This window comes from Anabrus simplex, chromosome 3, assembly GCF_040414725.1.
Source record: "Anabrus simplex isolate iqAnaSimp1 chromosome 3, ASM4041472v1, whole genome shotgun sequence".
Taxonomy (NCBI): domain Eukaryota; kingdom Metazoa; phylum Arthropoda; class Insecta; order Orthoptera; family Tettigoniidae; genus Anabrus; species Anabrus simplex.
Window position 1 is genome coordinate 331,081,624 of NC_090267.1, and position 23,382 is coordinate 331,105,005.

The window sequence follows — 23,382 nt, forward strand, 5'->3', positions numbered from 1 at the left end:
AATAGCTAACCAAATTAATAAAAAGTTCAATAATCTCTCTCATTAGGAGAATGATGCAAGTAATATGATTTTAGCAATTACTAGCAAATGGTGCGGGTCCATTGTGGAAATGGCAGGATGGTAGAACTGTCATGAAAGGATGGAATATTCACTTACAAGTCCTACCTTATCTCCTGCAAACTGAGAGCTGCTAGGCCACATGTTGCCACAAGATTCACTCAGCAAAGAACGAGATTACAGTATGCATATGCCTGTTTTATAGTCCTGACCATGTGGAAAAGGCCCAATCACAAACACAATGACATCACTGGGTGTTCTCAAGCATTCCAGACAGATGACAGAAAATGTGATATAGAGCGAGGCAAAAAGTTAGAGAGTGAATGCTCGTGAAGAACAATTACACCTTAACTCGTGCACAGTCGGTCACAGAAATCTTGTTCAGTAAAGTGCCGTAACATTACGATGGGATCAATGTAGAGAGAAAAGATGGACATTTACAGCAGAATGAAGAGCAGAAGGTAAGTGTTTGTCAAATCTTAGAGGGGTCAAAGGGTTATAAATGAGGTAGGATTCAAAAGTACGATTACTTGGGATATAATTCAACAAATCCTCCCAGAAACTAGTTATGAGAGATATAAGGGCATGACCAATTTAGAAATATATGAGTGTTTTGTGGACAGTGAAATTATATTTCCTTGTGGATCAGTATACTAAGTATACTACTTTTCTGTAATGATCCTGATCCTAAGCTTTCTTCTGAGGAAACGAAATTGCCATTCTTGATGGGTGAGGCTTTACCCAGCTGCCAAGTAAAGACTTTTACTAGGATTATCAAAAAGATAGGAGAAATTCTAGGGTTTCTGATCACATGAGGAAGGATAGATTTAGGCAAATTTTAAAATATCTGCTCTGTGCAGACAACACCCAACCTGGTAAAACAGATACAATGTGGAAATTTCATCCACTAATGGACAGGCTCAAATCAAACTTTCTCAAGTACTGGATTCCTGAACAGAACTTGGATTATGATGAGTCTGAATACTCTGAATTCATGCAACCAGTATATCAGAGGCAAGTCCATTAGATTTGGATACAAAATGTGATGTCTCAATTCAGGTTTAGTAAATTTTTATGTGCACCCCGGCAAAAACCCTAGGGGAAGACCTGAATATGAACAAGAGTTTGGTGAATGTGTAACTCCTCTAATAAATATGACTGATGATTTTTCCTGAGAACATTCAAAAATTACCATTCAAGTTCAATTACTTATATACTGGAGTCAATCTCTTAAGTAATCTAAAGCAAAGAGAATATGATGGGACAGGAACAATCAGGGAAAACAGGATTCCAAAGACCTGCTCTTCATACTAGAAAGGAGCAATTTCTAAGGCAAAGAAGAGAGGAGATATTGTGTCATCTATTGACAAGGAAGATGGCATTATCGTAGTCAAGGGGTTGGATAATAATGTTGTTTCGGCTGCTTTTACATGCCATGGTGTCAATCTAGTATCTCAAATAAAGAGATATTCTCAAGCTGACAAAAAGTATCAGAGCCTCGCATGATTTTTGAGTACAATGCCAGCATTACCATATGGTAACAGTGTTTATATGTGGTACATGAACATCTTTTTGGTGCTATTGTGTTATACTACATACTTTACATGGTTCAGATGGAATTTTTGGTAACTTTTTCAAAATAAAAAATGCAACTATTTATGGGTTAAATTTATTTTTAAGTATAACAGAATAAACATCCCTCTAATGAACTTTTTTCAGATATGGAACACAGATAATTTTCAGATAGGTATGGTAGTAAATGGTAGGTGCTCCTTTTGGAGAAAAGTCTTATTTGATGGTAGTGTTGAGAGCATTGTTTGGTTCTCAGAAAATTCATGAACTCACTTCTAGTTGGTTCAGCAGTTTGAGGACAGGCTCCAAGTTGATGTGGTCAGATGGTGGAGGCTCTACCCAACACTCATCTCCACCCCACTCTGACATAGGTAGTGGCTTGGCCACCTGCAATTGTCGCAGATTCAGTTTCTTCACATATGGGGCACACAAATTCAGGATGGCTGTCTCAGTATCCAAATCAAACTCCGCTACTGCCAGTGTTTCCAGGTGTTCCTGTAGATCACGTTCCAGGTACAGACGCTTCCAGGAATTATCATAATGAGGAACATAATTCATCTGAAAACATACATTCGAATGCTTTAAATATAAAATTCTATTGCCTTTATTTAATTATGCTAACATTCAATAAAAGATTAAAAGAAGATTTTCTGCCCTTCAAAACTCTGACTACCTCTTCCAGGTTTGAACAAGCAGTCTTGAGATCCAGAAGCAAATGCTCTACCACTGATCCACACTAAAATAGAATGATTAAGAAACATCAGGCTTCCATGCAATATAGCATTATGAAGTAGCATTACTTACTTCTCTACATACAGTTATGAATAGTGAGGCATCTGATGATGAATAAGATTTTTAAAATTATTAAAGAAAACAGTGATTTAAATTCAAAACTTTTGCTTCATAAAAAGTTGTTTATATGGTCTGAGGAAGTGTCATGTATAGAAAAATAGAGAGAATACATAATAAATAATAACATAACAACAATGACAGATCAATGTAGGAAGAGGGAGCAATAGAAAGAGTAGATGGGGACAAACATGGAAACAGAGAAAAGGGACTTCTCATACCAGGACTGAGGATCTAACAAGATGGACTTTCAGTAAGTGTTGATGCCTGTCCTTCTGATTAAAACAAGCTGGTTGGGTCTGAGAAGAAATGGGATTGATGAGGAAAGAACATGTCTATGTGAAGACAGCAGTGTATGAAGATGTGGAGATTGCGCTTTTCTGTTTTTGTTTTTGTCCTTGTCTCCTCTTTCTGATGCTCCTGCTTCTCACACCAACCTATCATTGTATCTTTTTTTCTATTATATGTTCCTTTTCATGTTCCTAACTTTCTACACATGACTTGATTTGTTTCATCTTTGTTCCTGTCTATTAACTTATATATACCTACGGGGATCATTTTCTCCTTTGTCTGTTCTTTAGTCTCTTCTCTTTTGCTGTCTCCATCTGGGTTTTGTATTATAATATTCACACATCAAGACTGAGGATCTGTCAAAGTGCCTGCTCTCCTGACTCTCCTGGAGAATCTGGAAAGCAGACATGAGCTCATCAGGGACTTAGAAGAAATGGATGTAGAAGCACTGGTACTGATGAAGAGAGAGCCTAGCTATGGAAGACAGCAGATGTAGGGATAGAGCTTGTGCTTCTGTGTTTTCATGTTTGTCCTTTTCTTCTCTTTCCACTCCCTGTTCTGACACTGACCTATCAGTTTTCATCCTGTTACATGTCCCCTATCATGTTCCCATCTTTCTATATATGACCTGACTTTTCACTTGTTCATTCCTTTTCATTGCTTATTCTGTCTATCCCTGTGGCTAACTGGCTAGCATGTTGTCGTTTGGTCCAAGAGATCTCAGGTATTATTCCCGCTAGGTTGGGGATTAAAGTCCATTAATGTTCCTTGGTTCGCGGCGTGGGTTACTGTAGTATCGTCCTAATTCGTGAACCATGGGCAACGGCTGAGTAACCTAGTAAGTGGTCCCGAGACACAGGATACCAGTTGCTATGGAATGGGAGTGTGCATCTTGGACATATTCTGAGTCAAGGCCTCCTTGAGCTCAGGCAGTCAGGACTATACAATCCACTGGTGGTCCCTAAGTTGTTAAAGGAGAGATCCTCACTAGAATTTTCACAGAGCATGCTCAGAACATTTTAAGCAAGCCTCAGAGCTATGGGGGTAACAGAGTTTCACTCCCATTTGACAGGTGAGGGATTCCTTGGAAACAACTTGGCGATCAATATGATTGGGGCTTTTGGAAGAAAGAAAGTAGAACTGGCTGAGTCAGCAAAGAGGATACATCTGGATGTGTTAGGAGTTAATGACATTTGGGTAAGGTGAGATAATGAGAAAGCAATAGGAAATTATAAAGTATACTTCACGAGTGCTAAACAGGGAATGGCAAAGTGTGGGGAAGGACTGTTCATCAGGAATACTATTGCATGCAACATAGTTTCTGTTAGGCACATAAATGAGCAAATGATGCGGGTAGATTTGGCAGTTGGAGAAATTAGAACTAGAAATCTCACAATGTATTCACCATGTGAGGGTGCAGATGAGGATGAAGTTGACATATTTTATGAAACATTGAACGACATTGCAGTCAAGGTCAACAGCAAGGATAGGATAGTGTTAATGAGTGATTTCAATGCGTAAGTTGGAAATAGTACTTGAAGGATGTGAAAAGGTGATGAGTAAATATGGGGAAGATATAGAAGCTAATATGAAAGGGAAGCACTTAATGGACTTCTGTGCTAGTATGGGATTAGTTATGAATACAGGTACAGGCCTAAGGCTATTCACTGATACACGTAGGAGGGTAGGGGCACCAGATCCATAATAGACTATATCTTAACCGACTTTGAATTCAGGAAATCTGTTAGGAGTGTGCAGGTTTTCTGGAGATTTTTCAATGATACCAACCATAATCTGATCTGTAGTGAACTAAGTATCTCTAGGCCTAGGATAGAGAAAGTGAAATCAGTCTGCAGACGAACATGGATAGAAGATCTCCAGTAAATTAGACAGAAGTACATGGATATTAGTGAAAAGTTCCAAACAATGGGCAGTAAGCACATTCAGGATATATAAAAGAGAATGGGTGGCATATAAGGATGCTGTAGTAGAATCAGAAAGGGAAAGCCTAGGATCAACTGTGTGTAAAGTTGGGAAAAGCAAATATCTTGGTGGAATGATGAAGTGAGAGCAGCTTTTAAACGTAAAAAGAAGTCGTAAGAAATATTTCCAAACAAAGACTCGTGCAGACAGGGAATTGTAAGTAGGTAAAAGAAACAGAGTGAAACAAACAGTTGTTGAATCCAAGAAGAAGTTGCGGGAAGATTTTGGTAATTATCTGGAAAGGCTAGGTCAAGCAGCAGGGAAACCTTTCTGGAAAGTAGTAAAGAATCTTATAAGTGGAGGAAAAAATGAAATGAATAGTGTTTTGGGTAAATCAGGTGAACTCGTAGTAGATCCCTGGGAATCAATGGACAGGTAGAAGGAATATTTTGAAAATCTTCTCAAAACGAAATCTTCCTGGTGACATTGTGAACAACCAAGCTCATGGGGAGGAGGACAATGATGCTGGTGAAATGACGCCTGAGGAAGTACATCATCATCATCGTCGTCGTCATCATCATCATCATCATCATCATCATCATCATCATTGTTCTGTTCCAGTTTCCCGGGTACTGTTTATGAGCCTCTTCCACTTCTTCCTTTCCATATACAACTTGTCATGGAGAACAACATCCACTGTCCATCCCCTGGTAACTAGATCAACCTTGATCATGTCCATCCATTGGGTTTTAGGTCTTCCTGTAGGTCTTTTCCTCTCCACCTGTCTTTCCAAACTTATTCTGGCTGTTCTTGTAGGCTCCATCTTCATCACATGCCCATACCACCATAGTCTGGATGTGCAGATTCGGTCTAATAGGGATGTCTTTTTTCAGGCTTCTTTCCTCACCTCCTTGTTTCTTAACTTGTCCGTCTTGGTCTTCTGGATCTACGAAATTTCATCCCTGATGCTTGCGGTCTTGATGAATCTCTTTTTGTGAGGGTGCATGCTTCAATACCATAGATCAATATTGATATGAAATATCTGTTAAACATCATCAGTTTGGCCGGTTTTGGAATCATGTCTTCCCATAAAAGTTTTCTTACTTGTTGATAGAATTCTGATCCCTTTTTCACTCTGTTTGTAATTTCCTTTCTGACCAAATTATCACTGGAGATTACACTTCCAAGGTAAAGAAAGGCTAGAAAAACAACAGATAGGGAATCTGCCACCTGGGCAACTGCCCTAAATGCAGATCAGTAGTGATTGATTCATTTTTAAAAATCTATCTACACACTCTAGCTTGTGGTCTCCTAGTTTTACACTTGCTGGACGCCCTTTTCTGTTGACTGCCATCACCACTGTCTTCGTCTCGCTGATGTTGAGATTATATTCCTGGAACTAGAATTTCCATACGTTGAGTCTGGTCTGTACTTCCTCTTCTGTTTCACCCCAAATCATTATATCTTCAGCAAAGGCCACTGCATTCAGTTCATCTAACTTTTCCTTGACGTTCTTCATTATATTGTCCATAACAGTGATGAACAGTAGTGGGGACAGTGCACTTCCTTGTTGAACTCCACTCTTGGTTTCAAACCATGATGATCAAACTTCCCTAATTTATATACAGCTAGTACAGTCTTTGTACAACATCTGAATTTTCCTTACCAGTCCTTCAGGCACATTTCATTTCATCAGGCACTCCCATATCTTATCTCTTATAACACTATCATAGGCCTTTTCTATCAAGGAAATCACAAAAATAAGGTCTCCTATTTTTTATAGATGCATAGACCTGTTTATTTCTACAATGGTTTACATAATTTTACAGCTTGAACATTTAGCTGTTTTTCTACATAATCACCATTTTGATTGTTGCATTTTTGTAGCTGCTGTGACAGTTTTTGTATGCCCATGTCATACCAGCTTGCTGCCATGCTATTCAGGAAGTTGTGAAGCTCACCTTTCACCTCGTCGTTGGTGCTGAATTGCTTTCCAGCCAAATGTTCTTTCAACTTAGCTAACACGTGATAGTCACTGGGCGCCAAGTCAGGACTATAGGGTGGGTGGGTGATGATGTTCCACTGAAACTGTTGCAGGAGAGCAACGGTTTGCCGGGTGACGTGCAGGTGAGCGTTGTCATGGAGAATGTTTATGCCCTTGCTCAACATTCCTCTTCTCCAGTTCTGAATTGCCCGTCTGAGCTTTTCAGGGTCTCACAGTACCTGTCAGCATTAATTGTGGTTCCAGCAGGCATAAAGTTGACCAACAATACCCCTTTTCGATCCCAAAACACAGTTGTCATGACATTACCGGCAGACTGTGTTTGCTTGTATATACGCGGCTTTGGCGAGGAGGGATGCCGCCACTGGCGTGATTGTTGCTTAGTCTCAGATGTAAAGTGGAACGCCCAGGTTTCATCACCTGTGACAATTGAGTCCAATAAGTTGTCCTGTTCGGTTGCAAAGCGTTGAAGAAATGCACGGGAAGAGTCAACTCGTTCCTGCATGTGGTCTTCAGTCAGCATGCATGGCACCCATCTTGCGCACACCTTCCGGTATTTCAACTTTTCCGTTAAAATTCTGTGAGCAGCGCTTCGGGAAACCCCAGGAACCAAAGTGCAGAGATCATCCAGGGTGATCCGCCGAGCTTCAAGCATGATTTGTTAAACCTTTATGCATCCATGCATGCCTCACTATATACTTCCATCAATTGGCAATGGATTTCAATCGGTTCAGTACCTCTACATTAAAAAACCGAATAACTGCGCGCACTTCGCACTTGGCGGTAACATTTAACGGGAGCTCCATTCTCAACGGCTGCCAAGACCAGACTGAGTGCCTCAGTGTGGCGTGCACAAGTTTATATGCGAGCGTGGGAAACGCTCTTCACAATACTGTGACCAACAGCCACATGAACAGAGTTCTGTATTTATAAAAAAATAGGAGACCTAATTTTTGGGATTACCCTCATATATCCAGGAATACAATGGCCAGATTCTTGCCTTTCTCCCAATACTTTTCCATTAGCATGCGGGTGCTAAAAATTAGATCTGTTACTTCTGAATCCATATTGCTCCTCCTCTAACTGTGATTCAATGACAGTTCTCAATCTCCTTTCGATGATCTTTTCTAGAATTTTTAGCCCATGAGACAGCAGTGTTATTCCTCTACAGTTGGTGGTTTTCCACCTGCTGCCTTTTTTAAACAGGGGAATTACAATGCCCTTGCTCCAATCTGCAGGTATTTTGTTGTCTGTCCATATGGCATTTAGTACTCTGTGCAGCGACTGTATACCCTGGATGCCTGCTACCTTTATCATGTCTGCATTCACTTCATCTGCACCTGAAGATTTTCCTTTAGGCATAGATTTTAAGGCCGTCTCAGTTTCTGTCCAGGAGATGGTAGGTTCCTCATTGTAGGCTTGGATTTCTGGGTCTGTATTTTGTTCTTGAACTGGTCTATTCAGTAGGTGGTCGAAATGGTTCTTCAGGACTTCTCTCATGTCACTTTCTGTCCTAACCAGACTTCCATTTTCATCTTCAAGTGCCTTTATGGTATTCATTGGTTTCCTTTTACCTCTGATAACACTATACAGTAGTTTCTTATTGCCTCTGCAGTCTTCCTCCAGTTTCTGAGTGAATATATTCCATGCCTTGGTCTTTTCTTCTGTATCTGTTCTTTTAACATTCAGTTTCATGTTTTAGTATAATTGTTCGAGGTTTCTGATCATTGCATCGTCTCTAGTAAGATCCGGTTCATTTTTCTCCCAAACTGATTTGAGGTCTTGCTGAATTTTGCGGATCCATTGACATTTTCTCTTCTAGGTGCTGTAAACTCTGGTTTCCTAGCAGTCACAAGATATGAGATTCTTTTCTTCTTCATTGTGTTGGTGATTGGGTCAATCTCTCAATAGTTTCATTAGGAAGGATTCTCCAGACTCCTTTGACTGGTATTTTTTATTTATGCAAGTTCTAATGGTTCTTCTTTCAGTTTTGAGGAGCTGATCAATTCTTCTTTTGTTTTTAATTTAGAACAGGGTTTCACATATGTAAGTGGTTTCTGGGAGAGTTACAGTTTTATAGTTTTGGATCTTTAATTACTTTTACAGTTTTCAGATATTCTGAGAAGCAAAAATTTAGTCCAATAGAAGTTCTTTTACACACTGGTAAATCTGTCAACATGTGGCTGGTGTATTTGTGCACTAGAGTGAGCCAGGATCGAATTTGCCAACTTGGACTCAGAAAGCCAGTGCTCAACCGTCTGAACTAATCAGCCCAACGGTAAAATAAAAGTTCCCCATCAAATATTCATTAAACAGACAGACAATAAATTAGCTTACCATGCAATTATGGTTGCGTAGCTATAAGCTTGCATTTGGGAGATGGTTGGGTTCGAATCCCATCGTCAGCAGCCCTGAAGTTGGTTTTATGATTTTTCCCATTTTCACAACAGGCAAATGCTGGGACTGTACGTTAATTAAGATCTCAGATGCTTGCTTCCCAATCCTAGTCCTTTCCCATCTAAGTGTTGCTGAAAACCTTTGATGTGTTAGTATGACTTTAAACCATAAAAAAGCAAACGAACAACAGATACATAAATAAATTATTCTGATAAAAATATTAAAAATTGTACTTTATGTCCAGGAAAAAGAACAGGTTGAGGTCTTTAATAATGTGGGCAGGGAAGTCCTATATTTTGCCCCTATGTCTGGGTGTCCAGGAAAAAGTATTAAATATCCTATATTTTCTTCTTCTTCTTCTTCTTCTTCTTCTTCTTCTTCTTCTTCTTCTTCTTCTTTTATGACTGCATAGGATCACTTTAGTCAGTCCATCAATGAGGTCTCTTTAAAGGGATTGTTCGGGCTTTGCGGTCCTCCCAGTACTTCTTCAGATGCTCCGATCTTCGTGTCCTTTCTTTGGTTGAAAATATGCGTGTTGTTGGTTTGTTTAGTGTAGGGTTAAAGCGGAGGTTTTTATTCTTGAGTTTTGTATTCAATTTTATCTTATTTGAGGTGTCTTCTGTTGTAAGGCCTATTTCCTTCAGATCCTCTCTTATTTCTCTGATCCATTTACATCTTGTTGTGGTATTTTTTGATATGAGATTGTGTTGTACGAGTTGTTTCAGAAGTCTCGAATCCCGCATCCTCATGATATGTCCAAAGAATCCCAGTCTCCTCTTACACATAGTATCTGTAATGGGTTCTAGCTCTTTGTTCACGACTTTGTTAGGCATTATCTCCCACTGTCTATCTTTCCGGTATTTTTTGTTGATGCAGGTTCTTCCAATCCTCCTTTCAATATTTTGTTTATTTGATTGTTTATTCAGGTGAAAAAGTGTTTCTGCTGCATATTCCATTTTTATAACTGTGTTGTAGTATTTTATTTTTGCATTTATTGATAAACGTTTCTGTAGATATCCCATGTTAATTTTCGTGCTTTAGCTAATCTGTTTGTTCTTGTTTGGACTGAAATTTTTTCATTTAGGTTACCGGTATGTGTTATTACTTCACCAAGATACTTAAACTAAGTTACTATTTTGATTTTATTACCATTTATGGTAACTTCTTTTAGTTGTGTTGGCTTTTGGGGCATAATTTCTGTTTTTTCAAATGATATTTTGAGGCCAATTTTATTTGCAATGGTTTGAAGTTCTGATATCTGGGATTTTGCTTCTTTTATGTCCACTGCTAGTAATGCTAAATCGTCAGTGAAACCCAGGCAATTTGTTTTGATTTTTTGGCCAATCTTTCTTTTTGGGGGATATTTCCCAAACCATTCCCTTATTACCATTTCTAGAGCACAATTAAATAATAGTGGTAAGAGGCCATCTCTCTGCCGTAGTCCAGTTTTTATTTCAAATGACTCTGATGTTTCACCCCTAAACTTCACTTTTGATTTGGTGTTAGTGAGAGTCAACTTTATCATGTTTATTAATTTTGGGTGTAGTCCATGTCTTAAAATTTTAAACAGAGATTCTCTATGGATGCAATCATAAGCTTTCTTGAAATCTACAAATGTTATCACCATATCTCCGTTTCTTCTCCTGTTATAGTCCATTATCAACTTAAGACCATGATCTGATCAGGACAGCTCCTCCAGGGTCTGAAAAAACCTCCTTGATATTCTCCTAATTCTTTCTCAAGTTGTAAACTTATCCTATTAAGGATGATTATTGAAAATATTTTGTATGTTATGTCTAGGAGTGAGATTCCCCTGTAGTTATTAGGGTCAGTTTTGTCCCCTTTTTTGTGCAGTGGGTGAATGAGGGCTGTTGTCCACTGATCTGGCAGTTCTTCTTTAATCCAGATAGAGATAAGTTGTTGATGGAGGGAAACTTTTGCTGATTTTCCTGCATATTTCCAGATTTCTGCAAAGGTGCTTTTTTATTTTCCTCTCATTTCTTTATTCCTAAATAACATTTCTCATATTATACCTGTTGCATGGAGGATTCAAACTGTGGCCACTGTGTAGAGAAGTCAGTGACAATCCTGGCCAGTGCATGAGGGAATTTTGAAATGGAATGTCACGTTCTTGTGGTTCAGATTCCATGTAAAACTGAGGATCCTGTGACTATGCTTGTGATATCAACAGTCACATAAAAGTAACACTCCTTAATTAGGAAAAAATGTTCATGTCCCAACTGAAATAATATATAAATTGTAAAATCAACTATTGTTTACGGACACACTCAGATATGCACATGAACAGCTGTTTGAGAGCTTCTTTTATCTCTTGATTACAGACAGACCTGGGATTTCAGGACCTAATATACTGCACTGTGTGTGTTATAAAAATGGAAAAATTAGTTTTAAGGACTGAAAAGAAATGTACTGTATTGACAAGAAGATGAAAAGGGTTCTGTAGCAGTGTACCTGCTAGCCCAGCCACCTAGGCCTTCAGTACCATTAGCTGGGAAAGGGTGAATAAAGAAAGTCATAAAATATTGCTTGACTGATGAGGTCAGAGTCCACTTACCATGATCATTTTGATATATACTATAATTTTATGTTTCTCTTCTCTTACTTGTCAGTTATTTTGTCTCAAGTGGTATAGCATAAAAACGTAAAGGTTTGACTATCTGTGCAAAAGTTGAAGTTATCGTGTGTGTAGTAAAATTACATGCAATGCTTGTATGCTTGCAGAAATTTTATGCAGGAAAGACACAAATAAGTACAATTTTCCAACAGAGAGACAGAACAAATTCATTCACAGTACAAGAACTAGCCTTATGGGTGTTAACAGACTATTTGTACATTATATACCATCACCTGTAAAGTTTTATTGAAAAGTAAAATAAAGCACTTCCTCCTCAGGCTTGCTGCATTTGGATTTCTCATTCATAATTAACCAAAATATAAGTACTTTCACACCAAAACAGTTAAAATAAATTGTATGATTGTTCCCTCTTTAAACTTATAATTGGGCTGTACTTTATTGTAACTCTTGGCTAAAGACAGCTATACCTTGAGGATTTTCTCTCTCCCCTAGTATAAAGTGTAGTTGACAAACAAGCCTGACAAAATTTCCTAAGGGACTTTGTAAGGCTGCACTCTACATATTCATGAGTTAATATTATATACTTCAAGCACTGCATAACTCATTTTAGGCCTAATATAAAACTGAATGATATTTTCTTTTCCTTTGACACTTTCTAAGTCAAAGTTTTAGAATTAAAGTAATCAGTTACATTTAAAGAGCAAAGGTACTGTATATATGATACATGTTATAATATTTAGACTGGGCAACCTCCTTCATTATAAAGGACACCTCGCAGATGCCGACGAAGTTTTACGTCCTTTTGATGTCCGTAATGCCAGCACCGTGGTGTAGGGGTAGCGTGCCTGCCTCTTACCCAGAGTCCACGAGTTCGATTCCCGGCCAGGTCAGGGATTTTTACCCTGGATCTAAGGGCTGGTTCGAGGGCCACTTAGCCTACATGATTAGAATTGAGGAGCTATCTAACGATGTGATAGCGGCCCCGGTTAGAAAGCCAAGAATAACGGCCGAGAGGATTCGTCGTGCTGACAACACAACACCTCGTAATCTGCAGGCCTTTGGGCTGAGCAGCGATCGCTTGGTAGGCGAAGGCCTTTCAAGAGCTGTAGTGCCATGTGGTTTGATGTCTGTAAATGAGTGGTTTCACTATATATTGAATAATTATATCCATGATTCATTGATTAGAAGTTGTTACAGCATAAAACTTGCTGGTAAAAAATAAGGGATGTATCCCTGTTCCCCAACAAGAAAATACATAACTAATATACATATTCTACTTGCACTTTAACCCAGCTGTAAAAACACTGGGCTGAAAATCACTTTCCTCACTCTAGTTGCTTCAAATAAAAGGAGTTTAGAATATTATAACACTTACAGTTTGCCAGCGTTCCGTACAGCATCTCTCCCAGTATATCCCATCAGGGATGAGAGGAACAGTTAGAGTGAGAGGAAGGTCAATGGGAAGAGTCTCAAGCAGGAAGTCTCGGTCCTCATCAAGTAACTCATCCAGCAATGGGTTGTCTGGAAAAAAAAAAAAAAAAAAAAAAAACACAGAGCAAATAGTAGATAAAACAATATGCAAGCACATCGATAGAATTAAATAGTTTATCAACATTACAATATGATCCAGCTCCTTGATTAAATTGCCTACCGAGCTCGATAGCTGCAGTCGCTTAAGTGCAGCCAGTATCCAGTATTCGGGAGATAGTGGGTTTGAACCCCACTGTCGGCAGCCCTGAAGATGGGTTTTCGTGGTTTCCCATTTTCATACAAGGCCGCTTCCTTCCCACTCCTAGCCCTTTCCTGTCCCATTGTTGCCATAAGACCTATCTGTGTCGGTGCAACGTAAAGCAAATTGCAAAAAAAAAAAAAAAAAAGATTAAATAGCCAGCATGCTAGCCTTTAGTTCAGGGGGACCCACATACAATTCACAGTTGGGCCAAGGATTTTTACTGTGTATGGTTAATTCTTCTGAATTGTGGACTGGGTGTTGGTGTTCATGATAAACATGGAATTCTAGGTGTACAGATCTGGCAAGGATGGCTCTGATGCTGATGCAGAATTATTTGTTAAGATAATTAGCTATGTGGGGAATGACACAGAAAGGAACATTATTGTACTGGGAAACCTCAAATCACAAAATGTTAACTGAGAAGGTAATGAAAATTACAGAAAGCATGTTCAACAAATGGTAATCTGCTAAGGACAGCTGAATCAGAATGGGGCAAATATTCTAGACGTGGTACTGTTTGATAGAGAAACTGAAGTGATAGTCAGGATAAGTGATCACGAAACATTTTTTTTTTGACGTAGTTAAATATAAATGTGATAGAAAGAAAGGTTGTAAAAGTAAAACTGTTAGGCAATACTATATGGTTGATAAGAGAGGCATCGGGCAGTTTTTAATATTTTCATTCGGACGAAGCGAGAGTGGACGTGTGGCCTTGTGGACAAGTGCTAGGGCAGCCGGCCATGCACGCTGTGTGGGATACTTTCTGCTCCCTGCTTTCTTGCTTGTATTTTTTCATATTGTTATGACACAACAGACTGACTATTTTTTAGTTATATACACACTTCAGTCAAATATCTTTGCGTGTGTTTTCATCGCATTCATTCATCCAAAGCTTCCTATCCTTTTAGATTGGTTGCTTAGGACACAGCATTAGCAGAGTTAAATCTTTTATTTTCATTTCTTTCACCTTCATTTTCTTCACAGCCACTACCTGATGTGAGGATGAGAGCTTTGTCCATGGTGTACAGCAGGAGTTCTCAACCTTTTCAAGTCGGGCAGCACCTGTGCCACTTTGGTTTAGTTGTCAAGCACCACGAGATCTTCACCACTAACCTGCCCCATTATTGGTATTTGTACCATTTAATAAATACATACAAGGGAAAGATAAACACATACTAACAAACACAAGGACAACCTAAAATGAATAGATGGAGAACATGATGTGTGGAAGAATGCTGGACAACACTGCCGGAATCGTAAACTGGTAGTGCTTGAACTCTCAAATATGACTATTAGGTTCCTTAAAATACTGTTTATTAAATATAAACCTTTAGGTTCATTTAGGCAACATACTTAACTTTTAAACATGATTCAGAGAACACACTGCTTAACCACACGAAGAGACAGTGTTTGTCGACACTCAGAAAATAGTTTAACGATATCATTTTATTTAAAAACCTAAAATCGTTGCCTTCTTCAGAAATACAGTGACCCTTGCAGTCTAGGACTATTAGACAATTAATTAATATTACATAAAGATGCTACTTTGAGAAACAATTGAAGGCGACCAAAATGACAACTGTGCTCACAGGCACCGGAGTGTTGGTAGCCATAATCTCAGAACCCAGGCGATGTTCTGTGTGTCAAATAAAACACTGACAGTTTTAAAGGTAATATAAAGGAATTTACCATTTTAGAACTAAGGTTCAACAGTAGTAATTTAGAAAATACAAGTGAACTAATGAACATCAAGGAGATTCCAAAGACATGACCATGCGTACCTAGAGGCAGCATCATATTCAATAAACCTATTTTGGAATTGAAGATTCTACCAAGACAGGCAACAAAGAAAAATACAATGACATTACGTTATATTAAAATTTACATGGTAAGGTTGCCTGCTCCCAAATACACTGTGTGTCATAGCACTGAAGAGTGCTTTTTTGACTAAATTACATAATCGAAGATGCAACAATGTCCCTGACAATTCCTTCAAGAGAAACAAGTTAATTTAAGACATAATAACAAAAATAACATTTACCTTATCCCCATCAGGCTGGAACTCCTTGGAGTGACAGCTCGGAAGAACCACGTCCACTCTGACTGAGAACGAAGATCAGAATAGCCAATGCAAACGTCGCATCTTAGGATATCGCCCCCCCACAGTCTGCGCGTGACACCCTTCCAAAACGAGGGAACCAATCGACCAATCACGTGCAGAATTTGAAAGAGCAGTCTTCACATCTTCTTACATGAGGGTGGAATACTTTTCACACACTCTTGATGTTCTCCATAACGCCCTGACATTTATCAGAACACCCGAAACAAAGTTTCATTCTGGCATCATTCCCACACTCTTTGACATAAACCAGAACACAGTAAACAAGGGTTATTTCTGGTGCCAGCAAGATGTGGGAATGAACTAGCCAGGCCTGCTACAGGATATCCCAATAGTTGTCACCTCACTATATCTTACTGAGCTGTACAAAAACTCAATTTTCTTTATTAAAATAATAATAATGAACTGCGAACGACTATTCTCCTCCTTTCACACGCAACCCCAAACATAAACTGGTACTATTATATTCCTTACCCGGTAGTCCCATTTCAATTTACTTGGTCGGGGATGAGATGACACGATTCCATTGTGACAACTTTTTATGACTGGATGCCTTTCCTGATGCCAACCTCAGGGAGGAGTGGATGAGAGTTGAAATGAAATATGAGGAGTGTTGCTGGAATGAAACTGACAGGAGGAAACCAGAGTATCCTAAGAAAACCTGACCCTCCTCCACTTTATCACAGCACAAATCTCATATCGACTGACCGGGATTCGAACTCCAGTCTCACAGATGAGAAGACAGTGACTAACCGCTTCTGCTAAGGAGGTACCTTATTATTATCAAATTGATATCAAAATAACTAGGATCACTATACACAATATGCTAGGAAAACTGAGTGCTATTGGAATTTACTTGATTACTGTATTGTAACCGCTACAACCGCACCACTCTTGTTCTTTTATTTTCAACAGCAGCATATTCTCCACCTTATTTCACCATCTTACTGAGCATTAGTTCAATATGCTTGATAAGGGTGGTCATTTAAGTATTTACTCGACACCATGCCTTAGCTTTTGAAGCAATGCCGGTATCTCACAGCAGGCACAATTGGCAACGTCGCTGGCAAGTGTCAGTCGTTCTCTTGTCTCAATGTCTCTGCTAAGTGACTGCAGCTATGATACTTTACAGATAATATTACATTTTGTATTAATAATAATGTATTATGAAAATGTTACATGAATAGAACAGTCACTCATCACTCAATAAGATCCTTAAGCCTGGACATTATTCAAAATCTCCATGATGTCCAAGGAGAAGTCACTTGTAACTATCTGCAAATAGTCTTCCAAATGAGATTCACTTAATCGTGACCATGCTTTGTACTTGATAAATCTCATCATGCAGGTGTGCTCTTCTAAACATAGTGAGACATTCAAGCAAAATTATCTGCAAAATTGGAAATAGCTTTGTGTCACTTGTTCTCCACAATAAGGTGAACTTAACACTTTCAAACAGGCATTTCAAAGCTAGCGAGGACTGCAAACTGATCGGTTCCATCTTGCCACGATTTAATTTACACTGCTGTATTGAATATTTCTGAGTGAGTATATGGGGAATTGAAATGGATTTAACACCATGTTGAATAATTGTTCACTTACATCCAAAATTCAAAAACATGCATTGAAATCTTACATGGTTTCCTGAAAAGTCAGAACAATAATTTTAGGACACTCAGAATGGGGACGACTGAGACCTGTAGCTTATGAGCAAATTTCAGAAAATGAAAGAAATAATTTTTACTCAGTGCTGAGAGGAATCTTTCTAGTTTTGTGCAAAAAAGAAAATGTGTTAAGTTCACAAACTGTACTTTTTTTAACCTCGAAGCTGTGTGGTAATTCCATTCAGATACTGAAAGAGGTCTGCTATGAAAGTGAAATGGTTTTAAAATCATCCTTAAACAACTCTGGAAATTTTTGAGATATGATTGTTAGAAGCAATAAATGATTTGATTTTTTCGAAGAGTTCCCAGACTCTAGAAATTGCCTACCCACAGCTTAACCAACAAACATTTGCATGAATCATAAGTTCTGAATGAGGTACTAGTAAGCCATTCAAGAATACTTTAATTTAGAAACAAAGAAGTTTATCAATTTAACAATCACATTGAACTGCTCCGACATATCAGGAACAGAGTTAAAATAACAAGTGAGATTTTCAATGTGGAAGAAACAATGGCAATGAATGAAAGAAGGAAAACGTGCATCAGTTTTCGAAAGAGTGATAAATCCTCTGTTTTTGGCCATTATCGAAGATGTGCCATCAGTAACGATACACACAAGTTTTGATACATCAATGTTATTAGATATTAATAAATTTATGCTTTTTCCCATAGTTGTGCCTGACAAAGGTAGCACTGTCAAAAATAAATGTGATACTGTTCCTGAATCATCTGTGCGTTGCACAAAACACATTAACTGTGTTACAGAAGAAATATCACTTGATTCATCAACTGCAAGAGGGAAATAACACCACGTGGACAATTTTTGGAGGGTATTATCTTTTATTTGAGCTGCAATGAGGTCAATGTGCATGGCAATTCTTCAGATACTGTACGTATTAAACGAGAATCGTCTCAGCTGAAACAATACACTCTTTTATCACTTTTCCTGTTGTAAATGATAATCCATGTTGGACAAGTTTGTGAGTCACATTGAAAATTTGTTTATATTGTTGTTAGATGAAAAATATTTCTGTTGTACCTTTAGGTGTAATTTTAACTTGTGAACCTCTTGTGCCCTTGCTTCTGTCCCTATCAGATATTCATTGGCAAAAGTTTTGTGATAACTAACGTAGTGCATTTGACAATTTACTTTCATAAAACCCGATAAGAGCGTGTGACACAAAATAAAAGTTTGTCCTTTATTATAACCATATTTCACAAGCAGGAATTCTTCTTCACACTCACCTTAAAAACGGTGTATTTTCCTTCTTTTTAGCTCACAGCTTTTACTGGAAACTTCCAATGACGAAGAAGGCAACACCTTTGCTATGCTGCATATCCATATCACAAATTAAAGTTTAAACAAACTAACTCTTCACAATCAAAGTCAATACTGACTGGCAGTGAATCCCTTTCTAGCAGCTAGTGGCCTGCTGCTTACAAGAAATTATCACACCCTCCTTTAGTAACCTATATTTTTTAGAAGGCAGTGACCAGATCCAGTGGGATGGCATTTGTCTACTGCTATCTTTCCAATTCCATGCAAGTTGCCCATATTTCAGGAAGGTAACACCATAAATTAGTATCCTACCTCACTGATATCGTTAGAATGCAAATACATGGAATGCTTGATTAAGATCTGCTGGTGCTCGTGAGCACTTTTTTACAAAGCTAAAGCGAGTACTCTTTTCAAGCAATGAGCACCAACTCGTGAGCACTAGGCTGAGAATGCCTGGTATACAGTTTCTCTTGCATTATGAAATACAGTACCACAATGTGTTGAAGCTACCTGCAGAAGCGTTAACATGTTGGCAGTGAACAGCAATTAACATGGCAAATGACAAGCGTGAAGGACACTCGATCCCTTGCTAAATACGCTATAGAGAATACGTGCCACTTAGCGAGATATCGCAAGACATTGATTGCCAGTGCACCTAGCGGGACAACCTTGAAACTGAGTATAGTAGTGCACTATACACATACACTATAAATTTTGCAGAAAGTGTCAGGTTCCAAGTCATCTTTAATTAAAAAGTTATTACAGGAGTTGCCCCATTTCACATCGGATGGTAAAATTATATTCTGTGACATTTGCAGCAAAGAGATGAGTGAAACTTGTTTTATAGTTCCATGTACTGAGTTACCCATTATCAATTTAGCAAAATAGATATGGTTTTTAATTGATACCTATTAAAATATGTCAAATTGAAGCTGCCTAAAATATTTTAGAACCTATTTGAGAGTCAATTTTAGGCAGCTAAAATAACATTTAAGCAACTAAAAATCCGAGGTCTGGTAATCACTATTACATGTTTCTGTGGTGGTTGGAAGTGTCTGAATATGAAGAGAAACATGTTGGAACAAACACAAACACCTAGACTCCGAGCCAGTAGAATTAATTAGACACTATTAAAGTCCCCGATCCAGCCGGTAATCGAATCTAGGACCTTTTGAACCGAAGGCCTCAACGCTGACCATTCAGCCAGGATTCGGACAAAACAAAATCATTATTGAGTTTCATTATTTTTATCAGTATTAACATTCACCTTTCATAGTAGAACAAAGCAAAAATAATTATTTAGTTTCATTAATTATTTCTATCAAATTTAACATGCATCTTTTGTAGTTTCAATCTTGCCGCCTGTTGTTTAAAGTCTCTCAGTGCGGGAGAATACGGAAGTGTCCAGTATTGTCTATAGTGTATTTGCTCTTACCTTCTAACTGACTGCCCCTGATATCTGGTGACTATTAGTAACTACAGACTCACAAGACAACTGCTAGACATCATGAAATTCAAACTTCTCCAGCAGTCTACCATAGTGAAACACAGAAAAGCCAAACAACACATGACTGTTACAGCAGTTCACCGGCCATGTGGCATTATTCCCACATGACTGCTACAGCAATCCACTAGCTATAACATAGCACAGTTCTCTCCTCTCTGCTACAGCAGTCCTTGAATGAAAAGGTTAAAAAGTAATTACGATCAGTGGAAATGGTAAATAAAAATGTAAACAGCCTATGGGATGGTAAAAAATGGGAAAGACCCACTATGGAAAGAGATTAAGTAGGAGTTACAGGTAAGAAAGAAACCCGGTGCCGGCACATAGCCTACTCCTGTCGAATAGCACCAAGGGGTCTGCTCAAGGCTTAACGTCTCCATCCGACGGACGAATCACCATCAACAGCGTCATATGCCCTCACTCCATGAGCACTGCGGAGTGGTTTGGAATTTAATCCAGGCTTTTGGCACGCAATCTAGTGATTAGAAATTGTATACCACCACCTCTCCTACCCTGCCGGCCAACATTCTGATGGTGAAAATTTTTTCGACCAACAGGACTCGAACCGGCTAACCTCGGTGTTAGACCGTTTTTAGATTTCAGCGCCTTAACGATCATGGCCACCAGGCGGGCTCAGTGTTATAATGTGTATATCTTATAATTATGTATATAATATTTTGTGCTTACTGTTCATGTATATTTAATCTTTGTATTGTTTTGTGTACATTACCATATGCTAATAATAATAACCAGTCCCTCTGGCACATTCCTTTTTCTCAGGCATTCCCATATCTTCTCTCTTGCAATGCTGTCATATGCCTTCTCACTGTCAAGGAAAACCATAAACAGATCTTTGCCTTTTTCCCAATATTTTTCCATTAACATATGGATACTGAAGATTAGGTCTGTTGTGACCTGTTAGGCCTGAAGCCATACTGTTCCTCTTCAAACTGTGGCTCTAAGATGACTCTCAATCTGCTCTCTAAGATTTTCTCAAGATTCTTAAGCCCATGAGAAAGGAGTGTTATTCCCCGATAGTTGGAGCATTTTCTTAAACAAGGGGATAATGACACCCTTGCTCCAATAAGCAGGTATCTTGCCATCTTTCTAAATTGCACTGAGAACTCTGTGTAGCCACTGTAAACTCTAGACTCCTGCTGCTTTAATCATGTCTGTGCTGACTTCATCGATTCCTGGGGATTTCCCTTGTGGCATCTTCTTAAGGACTGCTTCTGTTTCTGCCCATGTAATGGGAGGTTCCTCTGTGCAGGTTCCAACAGCTGGTTCTTTTGCTCTCTAATGTGCTTCTGTCCTGTTCAATAGGTGATCAAAATGATTCCTCAGAACCTCTCTGAAGTCCTCTTCTTTCCTGGCCAGCTTTCCATTAGGATCCTCAATTGCTTTGATGGTTTCAACTGAATTCCTTTTGTTTTTGATCACTCTGAACAATAGTTTCATATTGCCTCTGCTGTCTTCCTTCAGTTTTTGAGTAATTTCTCCCAGCACTTTATCTCCTCCTCTTCTACAACTCTTTTAACTCTCAATTTCTTGTCCCGGTAAACTTGCTCGAGGTCTCTGATTTTCCCCTCATCCCTTACCTGTTCTGGCTTGGATTTCTCTTTATCTTGTTCTCTTTGTGCTATGTTCCTTTCCTTTATTGAGGATCTTACTCTTTCATTCCACCAGGGTGTCTCTTTCTCCCTTACTCTCGCACTTGACTTCCCGCAAACCTCTATTGCTTCTTTTATCAAGGAATTTTTAAATCTTGTCCACTCTACCTCACTACTCTCCATTTCTTCTGTAGGCAGCTGTCCTCTTATATGGTCCTGATAGTCAGTCCTTCTTCCAATCTGTCGTAGTTCCCACACCTTAATCCTAGGTAATTTCCTGGTTGTTATCTTTGGTACATTAATGTCTTTCAGATCTGCTACTAATAACCGGTGATCGCTATCAAGGTTCTTACTTGGAATCACCTTGACATCAGTCACAAGTCTACTTCTTTCTTTATCTGTAATGATGGGGTACTCAATGACTGTCTTGCTCTTTCCATCCCAGCTGTAACGGGTAGTCTTGTGACTGACTCGTTTGTTGAGCCAACTGTTTTTTACTAACAAACAGTTTCTTATGCAGAAGTCTAGGAGATGTTCCCCTTCTGAATTCCTTCTCCTATAGCAATGTGGTCCCATCACCTTCTCATAGCCATTCCTGTCTGTCCCAAGCTGAGCGTTAAGGTCCCTCTTGTCCTCTCTTCACTGATGGTCTCTTCGAGAAACTTGTTCTTTTCACCTTGACTGCAACCCGTCTGAGGGGCATACATTTGCACCAGTGTCAGCTTCTCTTTCCCAAGGTAAACTGTTGCCTTTATAATCCTTTCATTGATGTACTGGATCTCTGTAATACCATCTAACTCTTTAGACAATATCAATCCTACTCCATTTCTCATCTCTCCATTGTTACCATTCCAGTAGAGGGTATAGTTTTTCCTCAACTCTTTCTTCCATTTACCTTTCCATTTAGTTTCACTCAGTCCTAGGATTGATATTTTCCTTCTCTCCATGATGTCAACTAATTCTTCACATTTTCCAGTCAAACTCAGTACACTGATTGTTCCTATTTGAGTGTGTTGTCTTCTCTGGGGCTATTGCACAATCGCAAGGCTTGGCCTATCATCAGGCTGTAAGCCATCATACCTGGCATGGGTCTGCGGGTGCTGTTGTCTACTTCAAGTTCTTAGATTGCATCTGAGGCTCGTTTAAGTGTTGAAAGTGATTGCAGTTACTCTCCAACTGACTTGCTAGGCCTAACGTTAGAGAAGATTTTCTGTCAGGTTTTATTTTCCTTAGCCTTTAGCAGTCCCCTGCCACATCTGCTAGGCAGCAGCTTCCAGTTGAATTTATGTGTCGTTTCCTACACAATGGCTTCAACAAGCCCCCTAAGGGTGAACTCCTCTGCCCTTAGCCATTGGTTCTCCCTTAGTTTGTCAGGTTTGGTAACAGCCGTCCAACCCTCAGCCAGACAGTTGCAGATAATACCATCTACTGTTGCAAACAGTACCAGGATGTACCTGACCTGACAAATATGTTATGCTAGTAAAACTTAAAAATGTTGATTTACATCGTGTACAATCGATGTATCGATATTTTTAGCTAGCTTAGAGATAGCTGCGATAGCAACATTTTTGTTGGATAAAAATATTGAAATTGATGATGAAAAGTGTTTGGATATATTTTCTAATTTAAAAAAATTCAGAGCCACATATGATGAAAAATATGAAGAGTCAGAGGAAATGGTCCAACAAATTAACACTGAGTCGTATAATAGTGAAGAACAATTTAGTGAATTACTTAAAACTGCGCAGTTCTTCTTTACAGTGCCAGCCCATAACACTTGTGTTGAG

General features: G+C 38.8%; 1 protein-coding gene across 2 annotated transcripts in view; it reads right to left on the minus strand.

The window, feature by feature from the left end:
• LOC136867293 (dynein regulatory complex subunit 5) overlaps nt 1-23,382 on the minus strand; it is a 115,005-nt gene that overhangs the window by 76,801 nt on the left and 14,822 nt on the right. For both annotated transcript variants that reach the window (XR_010859653.2, XM_067144444.2), the window contains exons 3-4: nt 13,063-13,208; nt 1,903-2,187 (exon numbers count right to left, since the gene is read on the minus strand). Coding sequence is in view for 1 of the 2 variants with exons in the window: in XM_067144444.2 (XP_067000545.1) it covers nt 1,903-2,187; nt 13,063-13,208 (431 nt within the window). In the remaining variant the exon portion in view is untranslated. The remainder of the gene's footprint in view (nt 1-1,902; nt 2,188-13,062; nt 13,209-23,382) is intronic.